At 38.8% G+C, this 27,041-nt stretch overlaps 1 protein-coding gene across 7 annotated transcripts in view; it reads right to left on the bottom strand.

The window, feature by feature from the left end:
* The window catches only part of HECW2 (HECT, C2 and WW domain containing E3 ubiquitin protein ligase 2), a 417,065-nt gene that overhangs the window by 242,177 nt on the left and 147,847 nt on the right, over positions 1-27,041 (bottom strand). For all 7 annotated transcript variants that reach the window (XM_073807454.1, XM_033859936.2, XM_073807452.1 and 4 more), the window contains exon 2: positions 7,920-8,246. In XM_073807454.1, coding sequence (XP_073663555.1) covers positions 7,920-8,211 — 292 coding nt within the window. In that variant the 5' untranslated portion in view covers positions 8,212-8,246. The remainder of the gene's footprint in view (positions 1-7,919; positions 8,247-27,041) is intronic.

Here is a 27,041-nt window from a genome sequence, read left to right as displayed (position 1 = left end):
TTACAAAATTAGCATGTGTGGTAAGGATTATTTTGTACTCAGTAATGGGTTATATCAGAATGAAACATTTGTAAACCTCAGGCCATGGTATTTTCACAAAATATTTACAATTATTTAACATTTAATAATTATGGCACCTACGTAAGCCTCCTTTAGGGAAAAGTGACACAAATCAGCATGGGGGAAAAAATCAAGTAGTATTTAGAGAATAACTGGCTAGAAAATAAAAACCATGTCACTCTATGGAGAGAAGAATACCTATTTCAAGTATTGCTGTCAACCAGTATGTTAGGGGATAAAATATACTAAAGTGTCTTCAGTACACTGAGCTATACAATTTTTTGAAACCTACGTCATGTCCAGGGAAGTGTTCCACTACCATTTTGAACTCATGGACTCCTCTGTGAACCAAATCTTCAGCATGCGTAATAAAGGAAGATCCACGATCATCTGAGACACCAATGCAATGCTGTGAATTCAGATTCCAGTAACTGCTATTGTGCATCCATAATGTTGGGTATTATCCTTGGTCCTGCCCTAGATGTGTCCTCTCATTCAGTCTTCTGAACACCTTGCAAAGTATATCCCAAAGTATGACACTTTCTCACCTCCAGCATCTATTCTTGCAGCGACTATGGAAGACCAGACGTTGTTAGCAAGACACATCTACTATGGCAGAGATACCGACTCTCACCAAATAGCCAAGGGCTTCTCCCCATTTCCCAGTCCCCATGCAGTTAGGCAGATCACGAGACTAGTGCTGAACGACGGACTCTGAGCAGAAATGAAATGTGCCACTTTGGGGACAAAGCATTTAAGAGCTGGTATAAAAGTCTCCAGCTCTCTCTTCCCTCGACACCTGCCCAAAGAGGCCCTATGTTCCAGATGGTGTAATGACAAGATGGTTGAGACTTTAATAATCCAGTATGGCAAAAATCAAGAGGTGGTAAGCCTGAGTCCCTAAAAGACAGTACAAAGCAAGCCCCCATGTTGGATACATAGCATTAGTAATAAATCATCTTTTGTCTGTTAAGCCACTAAGGACTCAGGAGTAGTTAATTACTGTAGCATAATCTGACCTATCCTAACACAACAAGGTAACAAAAAGTAATTTAGAGTTAAGTTGTTCCAAAAAATAATTTCATTTCCAAAGCTACTATTTTCTAAGATAATTTTTTTTTTTAATTTAAAGACATGAGCTAAAACAACACTTCTTTGGCAGTAATCATGTAAAAATACCCCAAAAAAGAGTTTAAGAACAAATACTCTTAACTGTTTTTGACAGCTGTTCTGGAAACTAAATACCTAACACATAAATTATTTGTTCCATTTGACTGAATTTCAGATTAAACGGCAGCTTTCCTATCACCTTGGAAAGCACGCTGGTTTAGAACCTACATAATATTCATCTTAGAACACTGCATTATTTAGCATTCATATTTTAAGTGCTTTGTATAATTCCTAGAGCTCAATTTCAAAAGAATGGATTTTGTTTTCTGTAAGCAGAAGTAAGTTAGTATGCCACTTTAATCTGGAAATCCCTTCTTATGGACTCACTCAGTGGGTAAATTCGTGCTGCTGCTTTAGACTACTAAGGAGAGGATTTCATTATTATTTACAGTAGCCAACATAAGGATGACAGTTTACAATCAGCAGGCCCTTACAATGAGCCCAGGTACCTTGCTAAGAGCACTGCGTGCATTATCTCATTTAATTCTCATGATACTGGCACTTTCCTTAGTCTTTTTTTTTTTTTTTAAGATGAGAAACCTGAGGTTTAAAAAGATTACATAATTCTCCCCAGCTAGTAAGTAGATCTGAATTTACTAGTCTGTCTGACTCTAGAGCCTGTCCTCTTAATCACTGATAACCTCAGAATTTCTCAAAGTGTGCTGCGTGGCCCATCCTGGGTGGCCCATAGACACAGTTATTACTAACTGTTAATGTATGTTAGGAAGAAACATAGCTAACACAGCAAGCCTTTCCCAGACCTTACTGCTTAGAACAAGGTCAGGGTACATAACCAGTTTGCTTTCTTTTAATCAGATGGTTTAAAGAAAAAGATTAATAGCACAAGTGATAATCCCAATATTGCAAAAACCAAGAAAGTGCTGAGAAAATAACTAAAGGTTGAAAACCACTAGACTGTATTTTTCAACACAGAGGGGAAAACATGAAGACTGGGACACAAGACTCTTAAGTCCCAGCCTTGACTGACTCCAAGTAACTGAATGGTATCACCATTCTGGACCTCAGTTTTTAATCTATAAAACATCAGCTTAAATTTGGAGCTCAAAAATACATGATCCCAATGCCTTGGATAACTACTGCAACTTCATTTTACCATCCAAATGCAAAGAAGTATGAAAAATGTCATAATACATAAGCCAGGATTTTTTTAAGACAGGGTCAAAGTGCAATTGTTCTGCCATCTATCTTTGAAGACACAATCAATGCACAGGACTGAGAGGTATACTCAAAGGACGGTCCAGACAATGCTGATAAATTATTTATCTGTTACCGGTCGATGACAAGATAAGAACCTTGATCCAAAATATGAAATACCTACATCAATAGGCACTTTATTTAGTTTAGATGATCTTTTAATAGCAAGATTTTCTCAATGAAGGAAGCTGTTACACTGATTTACATTCTGGAGAATGTTTCTTATCGAGTTACAGATCAGTAACAAACAGTTCAGAGACCAGCACTGTGAGAAGCACAGGTGTACAGCACAGTGTAAACTTCTAATTTTCATAATGTGCATTTTCCCAGTTCTGTTCAGGTACCTGAAGTTGCCTGCACATAAGAAATGGCAAATTAAGATTCTTGAAGTGTTTCTCTTTTGAAGAGCCAGAAAAATGAGCACAAGATTAAAGGTTAAGGGGAATTAGATAGTGAGCCTGAAACAAATTTAATATTTTCTGCCTCCACTTTAAAAAGTGTCCACTTGATTTTTCGTGGAAAGCTGTTTGTGTTGAGTACCCTAAGGGTTCTTGCACAAGATAAGCATTTGGTTCTTTTTATTTAGACAGCTTAGGAGGAGGCAATGAGTAGCACTATTAAATTTGTGAGGGGTCGATTCTAATTTTAGATACCAACACTAAATTATAAACCTAGTGATTTCTGGAAACCATCTGCAAGGCATTAATTGTTGTAATTTGGAGATTTGGGGCTATAGGTACATTGTGATCATCTCTGGAAATCTCAGGGTGTATATGAGACTTTCTGGAAGGAGAAAATACAATTAGCTTCTGCTTTAAGAACGATGTTCACACTCAAAGTTTCCCCAAATGGTGTTCTGATATTTTCAAACTTTTTTTCTTTATATTCCCAATAGGATCTCTACATTGCTAAACTGCCTAAAGAAAGATGTATGTTTCTGATCCAGAAGGATATGTTTTCCCTCCAGATTAGTAGTGCTAAAAGTCATCTGGAACAAGCTGTACAGTGCAAAACGTTATTAGCAGTTAGCGAAACAAAAACAAATCACACTTCTAGGTAGGAAGAAAATGTAAGCCAAGAGAAATACATCAAAATGAGGAGTGTGCCAATAAGCCACACCTCTCCAGGCCTATGTTCCACCCAAATCCTTCCCCTTTGGGACTTATTTCTATAGAGACCATCTCTCAGTTCCACAAATAAAACTAGACATTGCTAGGAAACAGTCCAGCTTCTCAGGACACAGCTGAAGAGGAGTGGCTGCTTCCTACTAAGAGATATAGAAACCTGAAGCTATTCCCGCTATATGTGCTTCTATGAAACCTATTTCACAGAGCCTGAGAGAGAACTTATTATGCATATTCCTCTTTAGTCATAACAGCCTTAAATTTAGGACGTAACTTGGACCCCAACATTCTTTTCCCCATCTTAGCCCTGCATTTCCTCTTTTCTTTCAGGTCTTCTCTAAATGCATCATATCACCTATCTTCCCTTCATAGGGCCCAAGAAAATTGTTTTGTACGTTTTCAAATTACTAACTGCTCATTTGAAAGATTCTTCCCATCATGTCATTGATTCATTAAACTCTTGTAAATTTCTGCATGGCTTGGAGTTACAGTGTTCAAATTTTTTATGTCAATTTTTTGTTACTTCTTTTAAAAACAACTGAGTGGTTTTTACCTATATTAAAGCAGCCCAAGCCCTCACCCTGAAGCAGTAACTATGGAAGTAGCCCACTCACTCTTCATCCTGCCTTTAAAAGCAGTTGTGTTCCTCCTTTCCCCTTTCTCATCATAACAGCCACCCCAATGACTCAGTTAGGAATAACTGCTGGTACAAGAAAGCCTCACTAATGATGACTTAAACAGAGGTGAAGATTTTTTTTTTCATGCATAGCAAGAACTTTGGAGTTCCAGTCCAAGCTCTTTCTTCTCTGTAATTCTTGGCTTTTAATTTTCTTGATTGATAACTTATGGTTGCTACATGGATGCCACAACTCAAGATATCACATCCTTTCACCAGAGTCCCAAGTACAAGAGAAAGGGAGGTTTAAAGACTCTCTTCATGAGGCTCTGGTTTTTCATTAGAAAAGGAAGTTTCCCCAAAGTCTTTCCCTTACATATCACTGGCCAGAACTGGGTCACATGTGTACTCCCTGACTACTCACTAGTTGGACTACCACATCAGTTTAGACCCTTCCTGAGTCTGGAGAGGGCCTGCCTGCCCTGAGATCAAGGGCTTGCTGCCCACCCCCTGACCCCATAAGGAAGAAGGGATCAGGAGATGGCTGCCAGCTAAAGACCACAGTGCTGTCACCCGTCCCTCACTGCATGGGATGGCAAAGTCCCCACAGAAGTGAGGCTGTCTCCAGTCCAGAGGTCAGAACAGTCCATCCTAGCCCCAGGAAAGAAATGGATATCTCTGCTTAAACCAAGGTCCCTGTCACTCACTTTGAGGTCCCAGATAGCCAATCTTTCTTTTAAACACAGCTGTAGTTCTGCAACTACATAAATGAGCCATCCTTAATGTTCTAGATGTTAGGATGTGTGCCTTTTAAAGCCATTAACTGTGGAAGACCTGTTAAAACCAACAGCATGCCTGAAAATACCACATACCTCATTCCACCTACATGATACTTTTATTTCTGAATTCTAGTCTCTGTGTTCATCCCATCCCCTTAAGAGGTCTGAGGGTGCCAATTCCTCACACCTTTTCCATGCTAGGGATCTAAAACTATTAGAAAATACACTAAGAAGGAGACAAACATATGGGACTCAAACTATCATTTATTATTTATTCAGAGTTCTCTGGAAATGGCTAGATGCAAAAATTAAGTGGAACCTCTTACTGTCTACCCTAAATCAAAAGCAGGGGAGAAATTTCTGCTTCAGGCCATGTTGCAGTAATTAGTTCCAGACTTGCCTTCCTAATGAAGCAACTGTAAAACTAGAAGGCAGTGGTTTTCTGACATTGCACAATAGATTAAAATCCCAAAGTGAAGGGAAACTTATAAGTTGACTCCACGACCACCCAGATCTCAGCTGGGGGACAATTTCCTGGCAGTTCTGATGGGCTAAGGAGGCATCAATCAGAGTTTGGGTCAACTGAAGTGACTAGAATCTCCAGGCAAGGCACTGGAAAGGAAAGAGCTATGGGGGAATGAAGGCCAGAAGTCCACATGGGGATCCCCCATAAGCCCTTGGCTAAGGTCTGGGCTGCACATGTGCAGGGCAAGACTACCAAGGCTTCTTTCCAGAGAGCAGCTGCTACAGGACTGAGAGTGTAGTGGAGTTAAAGAAGTCAAGCAGTGCTGGAGAACACTGAAGTTACAGCTGAGCCAGAGAGAATGGTTAACATTCCAGGCATTCAGCTAAGACACCAGAAATGCCACTACTTAGGAATAAGCACAAAGTCCTAGAGTAAAGCCTAGTAGACCTACTCTAACAAAGCCCCAAACCAAGCCCTAACAAAGTCCATAGAGGAGACCAAACGTGAAGGCTGAATGCCATCAAGCTAGAAGTGCTGCATAACTACACTGGGCTTTCCATAGATCCATTCTAACCAAGTGTTACATCATACATAGAAAGCTCAAGGAAATAAATATGCCAACTAGAATAAAAATTAACATTAAAATAAAAAGTATGCCACAGAACTCAGGATTTCTACAGTACAGAATCCTCAATGTCCAGTGTAAAGTAAAAAGTTGCTGAATATACAAAGAAACAGGAAAATGGGACTCATGGTCAAGAGAAAAACAGACAATAAAAACGGACCCTTAGATGACCCCCAGAGATATTGGATTTAGCAGAGAATTTAAAGCAGCTGTATTCAAATCAATTCAAAGACCTGAACAAAGATATGGTCTGACAGACTTAAGACATAGGGACTCTCATAAGAGTAATTAAAACTGTAAAAAGAGAAATCCATATTCTATCAATGAAAAGTCAAATAACTGAAATTTTAAAATCCATTGGATGGGCCTGACAGGAGAATGAAGATAAAAAAAGAAAAAGTTAGTAAACTTGAAGATAGGTAAGTAGAAATGGTTGAATTTGAATACCAAAGAGATTAAAGAACAATTAACCAGAGCCTCAGGATCTTGTAGAACAATATGAAATGATGTAACGAATGTGTAACTGAAGTCTCAGAAAAACAAGAAGAAAGTGAAAATAGATAGAAAAAATATCTGAAAATATAATGGCCAAAATTTTCACAGTTTTCATTAAAAACATTTACTTAAAAAACTCAAAGAATCACAACCAGGATAAATAAAAAGAAAATCACACCTAGGTACATAATAGACACACTGCTGAAAACCAAGATAAAGAAAAAAATGTTGAAAGTAGCCAAAAGGGAAAAAAAGAAACACATTTCATATAGGGAAGCAAAAATACAATGAGGATACATAAGAAAGGTACAGAAACAGCTTGAAATAAACTAAAGAAGAATAGCACTTTTCAAAAGAGATTTATTTCCTAATTCTATTTTCCTAGCTATATCTTTGGACTAATTCCGGATTTAGGACTCTGGCCTATTCTCTAGAAAGTGAAATATAAGAACACCAAGATTTTGTGACTTTGGTCACTTGGGAATAAGATAAACTCTTGTTGTGGAGCACAGGCTCTAGGTACACGGGCTTCAGTATTTGCAGCACATGGGCTCAGTAGTTGTGGCTAACGAGCTGTGGAGCGCAGGCTCAGTAGTTGTGGCGCATGGGCTTAGTTGCTCCACAGCATGTGGGATCTTCCCGGACCAGGGATCGAACCTGTGTCCGCTGCATTAGCAGGCAGATTCTTAACCATTGTGCCACCAGGGAAGCCCCCTTTTTTTTTTTTGATTTTTGCTTTCAATTAAAGTAGATACTTATATTTTCTGGAATGTGCTACTCATCGTGCACTCACCTATGAATAACAGATGCAAATCAGCTAAACAGAGCTAGGACGCTTTCATTAAAACAAATAGTAACCTATTTCTAAGTCATTTGTTAGGAGAATATGACACTTTCTTTACCTAATTGATCTAGGACACATCAAGGAATTTTGAAATAAAAAGATACTTTAGACTATAAGTTGTTCTTAATGTAATTCAACCTTCTGAACGAGCACATTTTTTCATATCAGTTATCTAAGTCTAAACATCCTTTTCATCGGTTTAAAAATACTAGTAAATGTTAATAGCCACCTCTTTCCAAATGTGATTATTGATCAAGGGCAAAGTGAAGTTTTAAAAAGAAAATACTGCAGGTTCTGACATTTAATTAAGGTAGAGATATAACCACAGTATTCATATCAGCAAAAGGTATTTATAATTGTTGACTGCCCCCCCCCACCCGCCCCAAAGAAGAAGAAAAAGTGCCTAGGATCTGGCTGCTTTAAATTATGTGTATGAATTTCTTCCCAGGAGAAAACACAGAATAATATAATGTCAGAGTGAAATGTATGATCAAGTCACAAGCAAGTCCAGTTCATTTGACTCACCTATGTGATAAAGTCCAATCCAATCACTGGGGTCCACCTCCTCTTTAATGTCCCAGAAGATGATGAGGTTCTGAGCTTGCCCCAGCGTGTACTCATACATGCTGGCAGTCAGGCTGGAGCGGCTCTCAGAAGTCACCAGATCGGTGTCGCTGTTGGCCCGCTGTAGAGTCATATTCTCGGGCATGGAGCTCTGGGCGGCCAGGCTCTGGAGGTTCTCTGGACTCAGTGTGTACCGCATCTGGGGATTTCGACGCCTCACAAAAAGCAGGTGCTCCCGGGCTGAGCTAGCCATCCCGTCTGCCTCTCTGAGGTTGGCTTTCTACGAAGCTGTGAGAGACAAACAAGCACAAAGCATTAGTGCTACAATGCAAGGCATTAAGTTTAAGCTCCCCAGATAAAAAGACTTTATGAGTGTTTGTTAAAGCTTAACCATGCAATAATCTTCTGCTGTCAAAATAAAACCTATTATTCTACTGTCAACTGATGATTGTCAGAAACAACTTCTATAGACTGAGGTCGCAAGACGGCAAAGGCCATCAAACACCTGTGGCCCTCAATTTCACTGGGCACAGCTTCCTCAGCAATTAAGAAGGAGATTTCCCTACCATCCCTTTTATGGCTATTCTTTCTCCTTCAGAAATGGCATCCTCCTCTCCTTCACATATTCATTTGCTGATGCAATTAAATTTTAAAATAGCAAGACAGAAAATTTTGAGAGATGTTCAACAGAGTTGAAATATACTACTGAGGACAAGTTCTATTTCCTTCCCATAGGAATGAAACTCACTAAACCCTTTTTCAGGAGCTTGCTCAAATGTTACCTCCTCACTTAAATAGAGTTGGCCATCCTGTTTAAAACTGCAACAGCCAAGCATTTCCCATCCCTCCTTCCTGGCTTTACTTTTCTCAAAAGCAATTACTCTGATCTGATGTACCACCACATAGTACCATGCACTTATTTATTTGGTTACTGTGTACTTTCCCCCACAAGAATGTAAGCTTGGGGAAAGAACACTCTTCAATAAAAGGTGATTGGAAAAATTGGGCAACCATGTGCAAAAGAATGAAACTGGACCACTGTCTTACACCATGCACAAAAATCAACTGAAAATGGCTTAAAAACTTGAAATAAAGCTCCGAGAAGAAAATACAGACCAAAAATTCTTTGACATAAATCATAGCAATATTTTTTTGGTTCTGACTCCTAAGGCAAAGAAAACAAAAGCAAAACTAAAAAAAATGGTATCTAACTAAACTTAAAAGCTTTTGCACAGCAAAGAAAATCACTGATGAAACAAAAAGACAACCTACTGAATGGAAGAAAATATTTGTAAATGATATGACTGATAAGGGGTTAATATCCAAAATATATAAACAGCTCATACAACTCAGTATCAAAACAAACCAAACAACCCAATTAAAATATGGGCAGAAGACCTAAACAGACATTTTTCCAAACAAAACATACAGATGACCAACAGGCACATGAAAAAATGCTCAACATCGCTAATCATCGGGGAAACGCAAATCAAAACCACAATGAGGTACTGCCTCACACCTGTCAGAATGGCTTTTATCAAAAAGAAAACAGATAACAAATGTTGGCAAGGATGTGGAGAAAAGGAAACCCTCCTGCACTGTTGGTGGGAATGTAAATAGGTACAGCCACTATGGAAAACAGTATGGAGGTTCCGTAAAAAACTAAAAATAGAACCAACCACCATATGATACAGCAATTCCACTTCTGGGTATATATCCAAAAGAAATGAAAACAGGATATCAAAGAGGTATCTACACTCCCGTGTTCATTGCCGCATTATTCACAAGAGCCAAAATATGTAAACAACCTAAGTGTCCATCAATGAATAAACGGATAAAGAAGATGCAATACATATACATACGATGGAGTATTTTCCAGCCATGAGAATGAAGGAAATCCTGCTCTTTGCAACAACACAGATGAACAATGAAGCATCATGCTAAGTGAAATAAGTCAGAGAAAGACACATACTGTATTATCTCACTTATATGTGGAATCTAAGAAAAAAGTCAGACTCTTAGAAACAGAGAGTAGAAGAGTGGTTGCCAGGGGCTGTGGGATGGGGGGTAATGGGAAGGCTGCTGAAAGGCTACAGACTCTAAATTTTCAGATGAATAAGGTCTGAGGAGCTAACGTGAAACATAAATGACTACAGTTGATAACACCATATTATATAATTGAAATTTGCTAAGAGAGTAGAATTTAAATGTTCTCATCAAAAAAAAAAAAAGTGAGGTGATAGATGTGTTCATTAACTAGATGGTGGGAATCCTTGCACAACGTATATGTACATCAAATCACCACAATATAAACTTTAAATATCTTACAATAGTATCAATTATACCTCAATAAAGCTGAAAAAAATAAAAAAGAATGTAAGTTTCACAAATGCATCTGTTTTGTTCAATATTTTATCCCCAGTGTTTCCAACAGTGCCTGGTACACAGTAGGTGTCAATAATTGTTGAATGAAAAGATCACTGAACAGTGAGCATCCTTGTGCTAGATACTCCTTAAGCTCCTAGGAGATACTCCTTACTATCTCCTAGATGCTCATGACCTACACCTTGAGTCCCTTTGCTGGGCCTGCCCTTTGCCAAACCTATTTCTACCATCTAGACCCACAGTAAGCTATTTCCTTTGGCTCCCACTTGGCCTCCATCTAAAGGAACAAAGCTTTGCCTGTTCAAACTTAGATCCAGTCCCCTGTTGGTTCACTGAGTCTAGTCCTAAGATATCCATTTTCTTCTCCATTGCCAGGCTCTGACAGAGATTCTTTCTAAGACCTCTGTACTTTACTCTAGCACATTTGAGGTTCCATCTGCCAGTGCCTTTCCTGTCTGTCCATGGATTCACACTCCCTCACCCAGACCCCACAGGCTCTACACAGAATGAATCTGGCTCTCCTCTCACTACCCCTTTCAGGACTACATCATTCACTAATAGGTTTATGGATTTAACATTTACTCTGCATCCCTAGTATGTGCTGGTCTCTTTAATATACTACATCTTTTCCGAAGGCCACTCCCTGCAAGGTGTCCTAGAATGTCAACATGAACTTTCATGAAAAAAAAAAAAAAACTAATCTTGGGCTGAATATTTACGTTATAACTAATAATCTTGGATACCAAGTCGGAGGTAAGAAAAGAGGAGGGTTCCCTAATTTCTCCCATCCCCTCATCCATTTCACAAACACTTGGGTGAAGGGGACATTCTACCATTGCTAAGGTCATAGTACTTGCAAATGTATCTATTCAATTAATTTCTGGCATAAAGTTGATCTCATATTTTTAGCACGATCCTTTGAATTAAAAAATCACTGGGATTGGTGGGCAAGATGTCCTGTGTAAAAAGGACAGAAATAAAACGAACAGAGAAACTTAATACTCCTCTTCATAAATTTAGCACTTGCTTCCTTATGCGGTATATGGTAACTCTGACATCATATAACCCATAACTGTTAAACCACCTCAAATCCATGAAGTCTAAAATTCAGGTCAACCTCGAATCTCAGGGTTTCATGAAATTTTCATTTTAGTGGATTTCGACAGGCCGTTCTTTGTCTATAAACCCAGAGTGAGTCCAGCACCACATCAGCTTCAGCAAGCACTGTAAATAATTAACTCCTAACATGTTGTAGTCAAATAGAAAATGCAGGCTGGACATAACTAAGCTACTTCCCTGAAAGAAACAGGCCAGAATCTTTACAGCTTTAAGCCACAAAAAAGAACTGAAAATTACTCTGCTCTAGAAAAAAGGGGAAAAACAGGGATGTACACTAAAACTGTTTTATTTTTTAATGACCTCTATTTAATCAGAGAGATAGGTAAACACAGTGGATAAGAGAATAAGCTCCAAAGTCTGATTTCTGGGTTTCAGTCATATTTCTACTATTAAGTTGCTCTGTGATCTTGGACAATTTATTTTAACTCTGTGTGCCTTCACCTTCCCATCTGTAAAGTAGGGACATAATAACACCTGGTTCATAGAATTTTGGAGAGAACTAAATGAATCAGTATAGTATAGAACAGTGCCTGGCATATAATAAGTGCCCAATCATGTTTAGCTATGAATATTATTATGTGACTACATTCTACTTTAATTATATAAAGTAGAACTGGTTTTAATCCCCTTGATTCCCCCACTTATTGGGAGAGTAGGCTATCAGTATCCACCATTATTCAAAGCACAATCCCAAAAACAGAAAGAAGAAAAAAAAAAAAAGAAAGAAAGAGACTGGTAGGCACTGAGGAAGAGCTATCCTGAAGCCCAAGCCTTAACTCCATAACAGTGGCCTGACAAGGGCCATTCTCTGGTCCTCTAGCCAGAGATAAGGGTTGGAATTTGACTTTCTCACCATTATTGGCTTCATTCATTCATTCAACAAAATTTTATCGAGCACCTCCCTTGTGAAAGGGAGACACGCAACAGACAGGTCAAAAAATAAGACAGAAATGTGCAAATCTGCTAGTTTAACTGAACCCTGCAAATAAAAACATATGGAGCATCTATTAGTACACATCTGGCATAAAGCTACAAAGTATACTAAACAGAAAAGAGAGTGAGGTTTTCTTTCAAATTCTTTCTTTTCTTTCCCTAAGGCATGTAATTTACTCTATAGGAACTTGACTCTGGGGGGAAAAGACAAATACATATATGAAAAAATTCAATCCTGTACTAATGACACTTCATTAGTGTACAATTTGTCCCCACAAGTATGTGATGGAGATAATAAACGCTCATGAGGCATCAGGAAGTGACAGTAATATTTATAAAGTGTTTTACATTTTTCAAAGCATTTTCACTTCTATCATCTCAAGTGAGACCCAGAATATTATGAATTAAATTTGAGAGATGCCATCATCTCTGTTTTCAGATGAGAAAACTGAGGATCTGTGAGGCAAAAGGTTAGCTGAAGGAGATAAAAACACTTCGGAAGTGGTTATATATTTGAGGTAAGTCTTAAAGGGTTAGAGGAGAAGAAGAACTATATGAAGAAATGAATGCATTCTAATTGGAAGGATGGATATGGAGAAGCAACCAAGGATGAGAATATGAGAAGGAAGAAACAAAATAGAAAACAGAGGCTCTGCAGAACCCTGGGAAAATGATGGGAATCCTCCAAAGGAACCAAGCAGAAGCCCAGGGAGAGAGGCAGGTCTTAATACTGCCACTGAAGACATATGGTGAGCCCAGACATGACTCAAAACATACTGATGCCCCATGAGGTTAAACCCACCCAAGGTCGCAGAGCTGGTAAGTGACAAGGGTAAAAATCAAGATAAAATAGGAGAGAGAGAAACACACAGACACACGAAAGAGCGAGAAAGAGAGAGAGAGAGAGACAGGAACGGGGAAGAGGGAAGGGAAGGGGGGAGAAGGTGGGGAGGGGAGAAAGGGAGGGAGAGGGAGAGAAACATGTCTTGAAAGTCAAGGAGAGATTCTGAGGGAGAGCCTCAGATGTTGCAACTAACGACTGAAAAGTTACCATAGCACCTGAAAACTAGGAGGACATCCTTGGCCTTAGGAAAACCTTTTACATGGAGTGGTAAAAGTGGTAAAAGCCAGACTGTTGAGGTTTGAGGAAGGAGGCTGGAAAGGTAAACGGAGGTAAAGAGTACAGACTCTTCTTCAAAAGGCTGGACTGTAAAGGGAAGGAGAACACGTGGTAGAGGGTGATGTGTACTGAGACAGGGTTGGGTGTGTTTGCTTGTTGTTTTTCAGCCTGAGAGAGACTTTTGCATGTTTATAATACTAGCATAGGGTCACTAAGAGCTCAGGAAATATCTGCTGAATGAATGAATAAATGAAAATTGAGAGAAAGGGCCAGTGAAGAGGAGAGGCTGAAGATGTAGGAAAGAGAGGAGATATATGATGGAGCAAGATGACTGAGGAGGAACAAAAGCTGGAATACACAGGACAGGAAGAGGATTAGTCTAAACCAGCACTGCCCAATAGAAATATGCTGCAACCCACTTATGTAATTTTAAACTTTCTAGGAGCCACATTAAAAATGTGAACATTTTAATCATCACATATTTCATTTAACTCAATATATCCAAACTATTATTTCAACGTTAATGTAAATAATTATTAATGAGATATTTTGCATTCTTTTTTTTTTTTTTTTTTGTAGTAAGGTGTTTAAAGCCAACACATATTTTATACTTAAAGCACATTTCAGTTCAAACTAACCACATCTCAAGAGCTTGAGAGCTTCATGTGGCAGGTGGCTCCTGGTCTGGACAGTACAGATCTAAACCACGGGAATGCTCCCAGCTTCCAAGACAATCTGCTTCCTTTTCAACCTTATCCCACCAGAAAGGCCCTCAATGTAGCTAAGAGGAAAACATCATTAACTAGCTGACAATAATGTGTGAATAACCAAGAATTCCTTAATCCTTCCCAAGGGTTCTTTCCATGCATTTTAGCATGAAGATGCTTTTTTTCCATTATAGTTTGTTACATGATATTGAATATAGTTCCCTGTGCTATACAGTAAATCGTTGTTGTTTATTTTATAGATGGTAGTATTCATATGTTAATCCCATACTCCCAATTTATCCCTCCACCTCCTTCCCCTTGGGTAACCATAAATTTGTTTTCTATGTCTGTAAGTCTGTTTCTGTTTTGTAAATAAGTCCATCGGTACTATTTTTTAGATTCCACATATAAGTGATATCATATAATATTTGTCTTTCTCATGAAGATGCTTTTTGAGCCAAATCTCTACTTGGTATATGAAGACACCCAGTCTGGGGTAGAGAATTTTCTGGGGATAGATTTGAGGATGGGGAGGGTAACAAGTCCCAGAAACTCTTGGTATCTTTTAGCTTCTTTTCTTCAACCTTGAAACTACACAGTCTTCAAAAGCAGGAGCAGTGCTCCAGTGGAGCTTACGTATAACAGGGGAAGAGATGAAGTGGGGAAGTGATCGGGTTATCTGTATATTTCTTTAGCAAACACTCACGTGGCACTCACTCTTTCTAAGTGATTTACAAATATATACAGGTTACCTGTAAGTCTTCTGTGTTTACCTAAGTAACTGCATATACTTAAACTTCACCCTGTCTCAATATATTCAGCTATTAAACGGAGGTAACTTTAATGTAACATGCAAGGCCATTTGCAGGGATTAGGAAAATCGTAAGTGAGAGTTATTTTTTAAAGTAACTACTGTTATTTTAATAAACAAATAATATAGTTCTGAACTAATTAATGCAATTAATGCCTGGGGTAGCTCTCCAGGCCTAAGAGTCTGGGGAGAGGAACTAAGACTTAGAAGACAGTTAACAGAAATCAAATGCTAAAGACCATCTTTACACATGAAAACTCACTGTGAACTCTGCCTAGTGCTGGATGATCCCATACTTAGGAAAGAAAGGGAAAACAGCTCATGCTCCCCTACCTTCCTATTCAACATGGCTCCTGGCTCCCAGAGCCCAGAAATCAGCTACATTAGGATACACAGGCCTTCGAGTTATAGCTTAGGAACTCATCCACAGCTCTTAAAGAATTGTTTCCACATAAACAAAAATTAATTCCAACTTCCAAACCACCCCACTTTAAAGGAACTTTTAGAGCCTACCACTCACAAGCCGGTCACTGCATGTAGTGAGATGTGAGACTAGAGAGAAAAGAGAAGATTAGAAGAAACTTGGGCACAGAATGTTAAGTAATTCATTTGGAACCTCACCAATGAGCAGGGAGCCATTCCAGGCTCTTGAGCAGAAGAGTCAAAATAGGAAATTTAACCATGGGAAACTTAATCTGAAAGCTCACGTGGGGCTGATTGTAAGAGGAGAAAACAGAGGTGGGGGAACCAGTTAGAAGCTAACTGATTAGTTAAGACATCCGGCACTGAGTGCTGAAGAGTGGATTCAGCAACACAGGAAGGAAGTATATCAATCAGGAATATTTCAGAGAAAGAACCCGAAGACTTGGTGGCATATTGAATACAGGGGATAAAAGGAAGGAAGAAATTAAGACTCAATTCTGGATTTTCAATCTACGCGACAACAGAATCCCAGAAACATTAATAAGGCTGAGAAAATCAGTACTACTTTCGGTGAGTTTAAAATAAATGCAATGTATCCAAGTAACTATATCCCAAAGACTCTCGCGAAGGTGGGCCCCAATTGCTGGTTATTATGAGGCCAGGGATAAAACAAATACTCAAATGCAAGTTTCTGCTTACTAATGGGCTTAGAATTTATTAGTTAAAATTGACTATGCCGAAGTATCTCTAAAAGGCTCAACTCAGTGTTGAAAAACCTCACTCAGATGTTTTACTTTACATAACTTAGATCAATGGAAAAGAAGTAAAATCAGAATGCTGAGATTGTGATGAGAGATTATTTCCAAAACTGCTTTGGAAAACTTCATTTTTCCCTTGCAATATAAGTAATGTATTTTTTAAGAGTTCATGTTTCCGTAATAAATTAAGATCAAACCCCATGCAAAAATGAATTTGCAAAGTTGCATAAAAACTTTAACAATCAAGCCACTCTATCTTCAGCTAAAATCTGAGTTTATAACTACCTTATTCAATGCAATGTTCTCACATGGGAAAATGAGGGCTACTCCAACAACAAGGAACGACTGCTTCACATTTTCTACTGATATCTAAGAATTCTTCCCTTGTGTCCTGGTTTCATATCTATGCCTTCTGCAATAAGAAAGGCAAATTTTCTTCAGAATAGTATCTATGTTCTTCTGAAAAGCTTTAGTAGACAAAGCTGATGTTAAGGGAAACTGATTAATACTCACCAGATTTATTAAAAAGAAAGCTAGTCCTTTAAAGCTCCTTAAACAATCCACCCACGGTGAGCCTCTGCTGAGGCTATATGTCCCATTCCCAAAGGACACAATTTAACACGATGTAGCACTCCTTTAAAAAAAAAAAAAAAACCCTACCACTTCTAATTATGATAAGGTCGATACTAACCTGCTCTCTCAGGTAACAGACATCTGCTTAAATGACAACCAAAAACAAAATCACTTTTCCTCCAGAGGTCAAGAGAGATATAATTACTAAGCAAATTGCAAAATGCTTTAGTATACAATTTCATTTCCAAAAGCAGCAGATTTTGTTTAGAAGATACAGACAGAAGCAGATGACAAATACATTAAACAAGTGTTTTTATTTAAAATATTTTTGCTAAGGAGTCTGGAGGTGAAACCTCACCTGAAGGGCAAGTACTGAAAACATTCATTATGAAAAGATTTGTACAAAAGCGAGAGAGAGGCATGGACATATATACACTACCAAACGTAAGGTAGATAGCTAGTGGGAAGCAGCCGCATAGCACAGGGATATCAGCTTGGTGCTTTGTGACCGCCTGGAGGGGTGGGATAGGGAGGGTGGGAGGGAGGGAGACGCAAGGGGTAAGAGATATGGGAACATATGTATATGTATAACTGATTCACTTTGTTATAAAGCAGAAACTAACACACCATTGTAAAGCAATTATACCCCAATAAAGATGTTAAAAAAAAAAAGAAAGAAATGCAAAATTGGAAATTAAAAAAAAAAAGATTTGTACAGAATGGAAATGCACCCTCATATTTTAATTTCCTAGATTGGACATTGAAAAATAAAACCAATAATAATAACTAACATCCTTGTTTAACCCTTCAAATTCCCAAAAAAACACCACATGCATACACACACATACACACACCTGTTCAACTACACTGTACTTCAAACTCCATTTGTGTTTTACTATATAAATAAGGAAAGCAAAGGCGGGATTATATTTATGTCTAGAGACACTAAAGAAAATATAATATGTCTGCAATAAGCAGAGGTGTGAGACCTCTGGGAAGAGAAAGCAGCGAGCCATCAGACCCCGCAAGCCAGCTGTCACCTGAGATGAATAAAGTTATCACCAAATTCTCAACTAAGACCCCTTCCCAGTGGCTTTTCACTGTGCCTTCTTGCTAAGAGAAAGCATACTCATTACTCACTGTTTATCATACGTAGTCATAACCCAATGCTTAGCTTGCTCGGCAAGAGTGTGCTAGGAAAATGATTAAGATCAGAAAAATCCCTCCTATTCGACCTACCAATAAATGATTTCAGGGCATTCAACAGAGAGCCTGCAGTGACTGAAGCTGCCCCTCACTTCCTCTTTCCAGGTGGAAAAGTATCAGAAAAATGTAATTTTCCCTCCAGCCTGCTGCCCTTTAGGAAAAGGCTCTTCTCCCCACAATTTTCTCAAATGATATGTTATGATCCACAACATAATAATAGCCCACCTGTAAATTTGTAAAAGGGATGGACACAGATAGAAAGAATTTTAAGTTTCAAAAGTTGTTAATTTTAAAGACTCAGTCCAACAAAGCTTTCAAGCTGTTGATTAGCTTGAATCATAATTGACTGAATATGCAGCCAGACAAATATGAGAAAATAATTAAGATTTGGTTTAACTCTTCTGAATTCTTTAAACGTGATAAGGCTTTCAATTCAATTACTTAATTAAACTTTTCTTTTGCAGATGTGAATAGATAATTCACAAAAGGAAAAATTTAAATCACTAATAATTATATGTTAAAAATTAAAACAAAACTTAGATATAATTTTCTATGCACCAAAATATCAACTCTGAAAAATAACAGTACTCAGAAGTGAAGGTGCAGTGAGACAGAAACTCATGCTGCTGACAGGATGGTTTTGCAAAGCTCGCTGGGCATGCCCTTGGAGAAGAAAAGGCACCTAGACCAAAACTGAAGGCAGTGGGGGACAACTGAGTCCTCAAAAGAAGCAAGTCAGCTGTTACTAGAAGAAGAGGAAATGAATGCTGGACAAACATAAAGGAAAAAGAAAAAATGGCAGACCGTTATACGCGTAATTAGAGAAGAATTTAGGATAGAGAGTGTGGGAAGAATCAAGACATCTTTATCTCAACAGTCAAGGAGAGAATGGAATGGACCCTCACTGGCATTGGCATAGATACCAATTTTTTAAAAACTGATCTACACTCTTAAAATGCTATTAAATTAAGAACAGCAAAACCATTTCAAGAATCATTTTTAAACATTATGCCAGATATGGAAATCAAAATTTCGTATATTTTCAATACCTGTTTAAAATTCCAACATATTTTTCAGTAAATACACATGAAGTTCCATGATCTGTCCAAGGACTGATAAAAAGAAACGAAAAATTCTTTTATGTCGAGCATTCTTGGTGGTTTCCTTGCCTAGCAGCAAATAGTGATGGTTTGTGCAGGAGAAGTAGAATCGATTCATTTTAGAGTAATCTCTTTTCAAAGATATTCAACTTTTACTCCCTGTACAGCCTTAGGGGAAAAGATGTCTTTTTTCTCTTGTGTGGAACACATCCCAAGACATTAACTTCCGCTAAAGCTGAAGATAATTACCAATTGTTGGTAAATGGAATTCGGATATTTAAGAACTCTGCATTACTTTGAGGTGGTTGGAGCACATTTGTGTGGAAAAGTCTTTCTTGCAAAGCAAACCGCATAAGCTTCTAGCTGTGGATTGTCAAAAGCTGCTAAAAAAGATGACTAACTGTATTTATATACAATTGCTTATTCCATAAAACACCAGAGATTATAACTACAAACACTATTAATTGTGGCATGTACTCTATACCCCACAGAACACTCTCCTCTTTTCCATTCCCGTTGCCACAACGGCACTAAGTCAAATCCACATCATATCGTATCTAGGCCATCACTTCTTTATTATTTATTTGGCTGCACTGGGTCTTAGCTGTGGCACATGGGATCTTTGTTGCAGACTGAGGGATCTTTAGTTGCAGCGTGCAGGTTCTTTTTTTTTTTTTTTTAAGTTGCAGCATGCAGGATCTTTTAGTTGCAGCATGCGGGATCTAGTTCCCTGACCAGGGATCGAACCCGGACCCTGTGCACTGGGAGCGTGGAGTCTTAACCACTGGACCACTAGAGAAGTCCCAGGCCATCACTTCTTAAAAGGCCTCTCTGATCCTTGTGTTTTCTCCCAGACAACCCATCTACTCTCTTCCTATAGCACTTTTTCAATGACAACGCTCCCAATCAAGTAAAATACATAATTAAAGGGCCACGATGGTAGTGAACAAAGGGGCAGGGGTGGGACCTGGTTTAGGCAGGGTGAGTAGGCAGGCCTCTCACAGGTAGTGACATATAAATTGATTAAGTTGAGACCTGAAGTTAGCAGGCAGTTGCATAGTCCAGGTGAAAGGTGAAGATGGCCTGGATTTGCATGGTGGTTCCGGGGGTCAGGGTGGTTTTTTAGTGTATTTCTTTATACTTCCTTAAACAAACCCAAAGTTCTATACAAACTTTCTCAATAGAAGGCTATCTATCTGCTCCGCATGAAAATGCTTAGCGCGCCCAGCATTGCTCATGCCATCCTCTCTACTTCCTGCACCCACCCCACCTTCAAGGTCTAATGACCACTCTCTTCTTGAAGAACAGCCAGCCAGAGGCAACATTCCCATGACTGAATTCCAGTGGCCTTTTTGATATCATTCGTATCACGTGTAATTCACAACGCTTTATAGTCTAATTATAAAGATTCGTGTCTTCTCTTGCCAGAGTATAAACTCTTTGAGGAAATTACTGCTTCTCTTATATGTTATATTCTCCATAAAATAGTAAGTTTTCGGTAAATATTTTTCAAATAAATGAATGGATGGGGTTGACTCCTACTAATCAGAAAATAAGAATGTAAAAGGACTAAATCAACAGTATGAATACATGTTGCATTTTCTTTAGAATTAGCCACATTAGCCATCCAAAAAGATTTACTGAGTAAAGTACCTACTTTGTGCTGAAAAGCACAAGTCCCTTGTTATAGTATAGAAAGAAATATAAATCAACCTGCAAGAAAGAAATAGAGAAGAATTGTCTTCTATACTATAAGGTGTAAGTGCAAAAGTCACTTACACCTTAAGTGCAAAGAGCTCACTGCCAGGAATGATCAGCAGGGGCTGGAGTGTTTAAGAAAAGCCTAATGAGGGGCTTCCCTGGTGGCGCAATGGTTGAGAGTCCGCCTGCCGATGCAGGGGACACGGGTTCGTGCCCCGGTCTGGGAGGATCCCACATGCCGCGAAGCGGCTGGGCCCGTGAGCCATGGCCGCTGGGCCTGCGCGTCTGGAGCCTGTGCTCCGCAACGGGAGAGGCCACAACAGTCAGAGGCCTGCGTACCACAAAAAAAAAAAAAAAGCCTAATGAGAAAAACTGAGCTGGACCTTGAAAGATATGAGGAGGCCTTTGAAATATGGCATGAATTTTAGGCCAAAGAAAGAATGTGATTAAAAAGTAAGGAAAATAGAGAGAAAAAAAGTAAGGAAAGATAGCAATTAGCTTCCACTACCTTTACTCTGGTCCAAGCCACTGTCATATGTCGTCTGAATAAATAATCATCTATATCCCTGCTTCCATCCTTGATTTCTTACTGTCTATTCTCAACATAGCAACCAGAGTGATTCTCTTCAAATGTAAGTCAGAACATGTTGCTCTCTACCCCAAACCCTACAGTGGCACCCGTTTCAGTCAGAGTGAAAGCCAAAACCCTTATGCTAGTCTGTAAGGCCCCACACAATCTGGTCTCTGGTGCTCTCTGACCTCATCTACCACTATGGCCACCCATGCTCATGTGACCCTAGTGCCACTGCTGCTCCTCGAAGGCACCAGCCACACTAGCACAGGAGCCTTTGCATCTGCTATTTCTTCTGCCAAGGAAGCTCTTCAGGCAGAAGACCTGAACAGACATTTTCCAAATAAGACATACAGAGGCACATGAAAAGATGCTCAATATTGCTAATCATCAGGGAAACACAAATCAAAACCACAATGAGATATCACCTCACACCTGTCAGAACAGCTATCACCAAAAACACCACAAATAACAAATGTTGGCAAGAGTGTGAAGAAAACGGAACCCTTGTACACTGTTGGTGGGAATGCAAATCGGTGCACCCACTATGGAAAATAGTATGGAGGTTCCTCAAAAAACTAGAAACATAACTACCATATGATCCAGCAACTCCACTGCTGAGTATATATCCAAAGAAAAAGAAAACACTAATTCAAAAAGATACATGCACCCCAATGTTCACACCAACATTATTTACAATAGCCAAGATATGGAAGTAATCTAAGTGTCCAACAACAGATGAAAGGATAAAGGAAACGTGATATATATACATAAATATGTGTGTGTGTGTGTGTGTGTGTGTGTGTGTGTGTATATATGTATGTGTGTGTGTGGAATATTACTCAGCCATAAAAAAGAATGAAATTTTGCCATTTGCAACAACATGGATGAACCTTGGTGGTATTATGCTTAGTGAAATAAGTCAGACAGAAAAAGACAAATACTGTATGATATCACTTATAGGTGAAATCTAAAAAATGAAACAAATGAAAGATTATAACGAAACAGAAACAGACTTACAGATATAGAGAACAAACTAGTTGTTATCAGTGGAGTGAGGGAGAGGGAAGGGGCAATACAAGGGTAGGGGATTCAGAGATACAAACTACTATGTATAAAATAAATAAGCTACAAGGATATACTGTACAGCACAGGGAAATATAGCCATTATATTGTAATAACTCTAAATGGAGTATAATCTATAAAAATATTGAAGCACTATGTTACACACCTGCAACTAATATTGTAAGTCATCTATACTTCAATTAAAAATAAAATAATAATTAATAAATCACCAATACCCGAGATTTCCATGGTATATAGAATGATCTGGAAGAACCAAAAAGTTAAATGAATATCAATATGCAGCATGTGGATAAGCAAACAGTTCTGTTCAGTATCATGACCCTGCTTATTGATACCAGGTTTAACCTTGATTCAAGTATTAGGATAAAAAATGTTTTGAAACCTTTCCCAAACAGACTGCCTGCATTTTCATAGCACACATAGTTTTCAAAATTTTCTGACAAAGAAAAAAATCCTTTTAACCTAGGTATCCTTTATCCAGCTGCACTCTATTAAGGAACTGAAGAAAGCAAAACATACACAAAACAATGAACTGAAGATTTTTTATGAGTCCTCATTCAACCATTCTTCCCATGCAATGACAGAGTTGATCCCTACCACTCATATCTCTGTCTTTTAGTCAGTCACTCACTAAATTTCAGATGTTTCAACAATAAACTGATGCAAAGAGAAAATGCATGAACTAATAAAAGACTCAGGATTTCATAAAAGTCAATGAAAGTGATTTTGAAAAACTACTTGAACCACATGCTAAACCAATGATTAATAAGGGTCTGGCAAAGATAGCATAGTTGACAACTGAAGGAGGAAAAATATTAAGTGCAATTTGAATGTCACAGGATTAAAAAGAATGTCACACAGGAAGGCTGACAGTGGCCTGGCACAGCTTTTGTAATATGACTTTCAAGGCTGGGGTCGAAAGACAAATACCATATTATGCTATTATACAATTTTTTGAAAAGATTAACTCCCCAACCCTCTAAAAATGTCAACTCTTCATTTGTTCTTTTTTCACTCTAATAATTAGGCCATATTTGTGATTAACAAACAAGATTAAACTGATTTCCATAATTTGAACTTTTGTTTGTCGAGATCCAACTCTTTTTTCCCCTAATCACTATGAAATCCGGCTTCCCAGCGTAAATGGATGTGTTTTAAGAAGCCTGCTTTTCTGGCATCTCTTGTCTATGTCCTGCCCTCACACTCACCCCATGGTATCCCACAACCACCTTATGATGAAGCTGTAAATTCCAGATTGCCATTTCCAGATGAGAGCACCACACTAGTGGGTGGCACAGCTGAGACCCACACTTAGGTCTTTAAAGCCTACTTCTCTTCCCATTTGTCACTGTTCCTTGTGGCAACTATACCAAGCCCACATCATGGGGTACCTACAGTTACCCACAAAATCGCGTGGTGGGGGGGGCGGGTGAAATCACCCGTTTACAGGATTTAAAATCAGCTCCTTCCACGCAGGTGCCGAGCAGCCTCCTGCTGCCAAAGCCGAGCTCCTGAGCTGACCTGCCATGCTTCCTCCCTGCCTTCTCACTCTCATTTCTGGTCCACCTACTGTAAGCTTTGCAGACATAGAAAGTCATTATTTCTTTATTTGTTATGAGCCAAAGATCTATTATAAGTCAACTTTATAAACCCACAATATTGTTGAGACGCAGCAAGTTCCCTCTCTCAAAACAGTCTCCACGGACTCTGACAACTTTGTAGTGTGAAGGCACAGTACAGAGGCCCCGAGGAGCGGCTTTGCCGATGGGGGCCATTCCAGAATAGGACTCATAACAATCACATCCTTTTTGCCCGTCTCCTCTCACCCACCCATTTTTGAAAAGGATGATGAATATGTAGTAGAGGGTTCCTTGAGCAAGCACATGAAAGTTTGTACACAGAACTGCTGCAGTAAGCAGAGAAGTAAAGTTCTGCCTCCCACGTCAATACTGGGGCTGGATTTCATGACATTTGAGTATGTGTTAAAAGGAAGACAGTGTTGGCTTCTTAGACTAAAGATACTGGGAGGAGGGAGGAAATTTGTGATGTCAACTCTGGGAAACTTGCCTGTCTAAACTACCAGCTTCCTCCTGCCCCAATGCACCGATGCCTACAACTAATCCTCAGGGACCCTAACAGCTCTCCAGCCGACTTCAGAATGACATGTCATAAGTCCCTAACAAAGCAACTTGGTCTTCTCCACCTTCTTCCCTTCCCACTAGACATCACCAAGATGTCTAGTGCAGTAACAGTGACATGGAAACGATTCACTGAAAGTGGAAAAAATATGGAATGAAACAAGGTTGAAGTTGGTGGAATGATTTCTGCAGAATAGACAATTCTTACAAAATAATGTTAGAACCATTTTAATTGGGTTATATGTCAGATAAAGTTCTATTTTAGGTAAAATTACCAATTTCTTTCTAAAGACGCTGAAAAAATTCTTTAGTTTCAATGAGTCAAATTATTTTAACTTATTAAATTTATAGAAATTGGAGGGACTTCCTTGGTGGAGCAGTGGTTAAGAATCCACCCTGCCAATGCAGGGGACACAGGTTCGAGCCCTGGTCCAGGAAGATCCCACATGCCGCAGAGCAGCGAAGCCCGTGCGCCACAACTACTGAGCCCGCACTCTAGAGCCCGCGAGACACAACCACTGAGCCCACACGCCACAACTACTGAAGCCCATGTGCCTAGAGCCTGTGCTCTGCAGCAAGATAAGCCACTGCAATGAGAAGCCCACGTACTGCAACAAAGAGTAGCCCCTGCTCGCTGCAACTAGAGGTAGCCCGTACTCGGCAGAGAAGACCCAAAGCAGCCAAAAATTAATTAATTAGTTAATTAAAAAAAGAAATTGGATTTCTTCTCCAAATTCAACAGACTACAAGAAGCTGCATTTTAATTAACAGATTAAAATCTATTCAAAGAAGGAAATCCATTCAGTTTATAAATATTTACTTTTGCTTAGAATGCTACACTATTAAATTTAGAAAAATACCATGGCCTTAATAGTTTCAAACAAATTAAAATCTTGTTAAAACCTAAATCAATTATAACTGGTTGTAACTGAGGGAAAAATCTCAAAACACTATGCACTTATCCATTACTTTATTAATCCAATTCTTTTTTTAAAAGAAAGATCCCAGTGTAAACCAAAAAACCACTCTCTGCCATGGTCAGTCCTTCTGTCATGACGCATGAGTAACTGGGATAAAGAAGAGATTTTGAATCACAAGTATTGGCACTTCTCCTCTCTCCCTCTCCTCCTCGAAGAGGAAAGTGTTCTCCTGCCTGCCTTCTGGAAGTAAGGAGACCTTGCTGGTCAGCCGGGCTGAGAACCAGAGAGACAGCTGTGTATGGCTCTCGCCTCAATCCAGTGTGTCTGACACAAGGCCCATCCCTAGTCTCTTCTGACACTTTTCTCTTTTTGGTTAGGCAAGTTGGGATGGGTTTCTGTCACAGACTTAAAGAATCCTAGATAATACACTGGACATGTCCCACTGTTTAGTTACAAAACCTAGGTAATGAGGGAAGCAGGGAGGGAAAAAAGGAAAAATCCAAAGAATCTGAGTTGACCTATAAAACACTGTGCTTTGCCAGAGAGGGGCAGGGAAAGAAAGACAAGAAAATGATGTGGTGGTGGGAGGGGAGATGTATATACAAATTTCCAGCTACAACATAAACAAGCATTTCTGGAAATCTAATGTACAGCATAGTGATTATGGTTAGTAACACTGTATTACATACTTGAAACTTGGTAAGAGAGTAGATCTTAAATGTATCACCACAAAAAAGAAATGGTAACTATATCACATGATGGAAGTGTTAGTTAACTATGACAGTAATCATTTTTCAATATATAAATGTACCAAATCAACATGTTGTACACCTTGAACTTATACAATATTTGTATATCGATTATGTCTCAATAAAGCTGGGGCTGGTGAGGGGGGATCCAAAAGGAAAAGACTGTGGGGATTAAGTATGGGGAGCATTTTTTTCTGGGGGATTACTGAGGAAGAAGGAAGATGGGAGAAGTAGCTACCAGGAATATGACAACCACAGGATGTATTAAACTACCATATTCTAGACCCCAACCCAAATCTACTGATCCTAACCCACCCATGGGACACAGCCCAGGCATCAGATTGTAAACATGTTCCCCAGTTGATGTTGATGAATGCTGAAATTTGAAAGCTTACTGATGTAAGAAATCACCAGCTAATCCCTACAGAGTCCCAAGTTAGACCAAATAATAACTTAGATGCTCTCTCCCCAAGTATATCCAAGTTTATTAAATTTTATTTTATTATTAAATATTTGAATAGTAAATATTTTAATATTTATTTTATTAATTTTAAAAGAACCAAAAGTCAACTGAGAGACTTTGGTCTTTCTAAAATTTAATTCTATTTCCCATAAAATTTATAGCAACAATTACTTAAACAATAAAAACTTAACACAAAATCTTATTTATTCATCCCCATTCTTATTCCAAAAAAATTTTTCATGGCATATTGCAGTATGACACGCAACAAGCTGAAAGAAGTCAGTGAAGAAAAGCCAGGGGAAGCAAGCCAGGGGTCAAGT

Source organism: Tursiops truncatus, chromosome 7 (genome assembly GCF_011762595.2).
Source record: "Tursiops truncatus isolate mTurTru1 chromosome 7, mTurTru1.mat.Y, whole genome shotgun sequence".
NCBI classification, from domain to species: domain Eukaryota; kingdom Metazoa; phylum Chordata; class Mammalia; order Artiodactyla; family Delphinidae; genus Tursiops; species Tursiops truncatus.
This window is presented reverse-complemented; position numbering and strand designations above follow the sequence as displayed.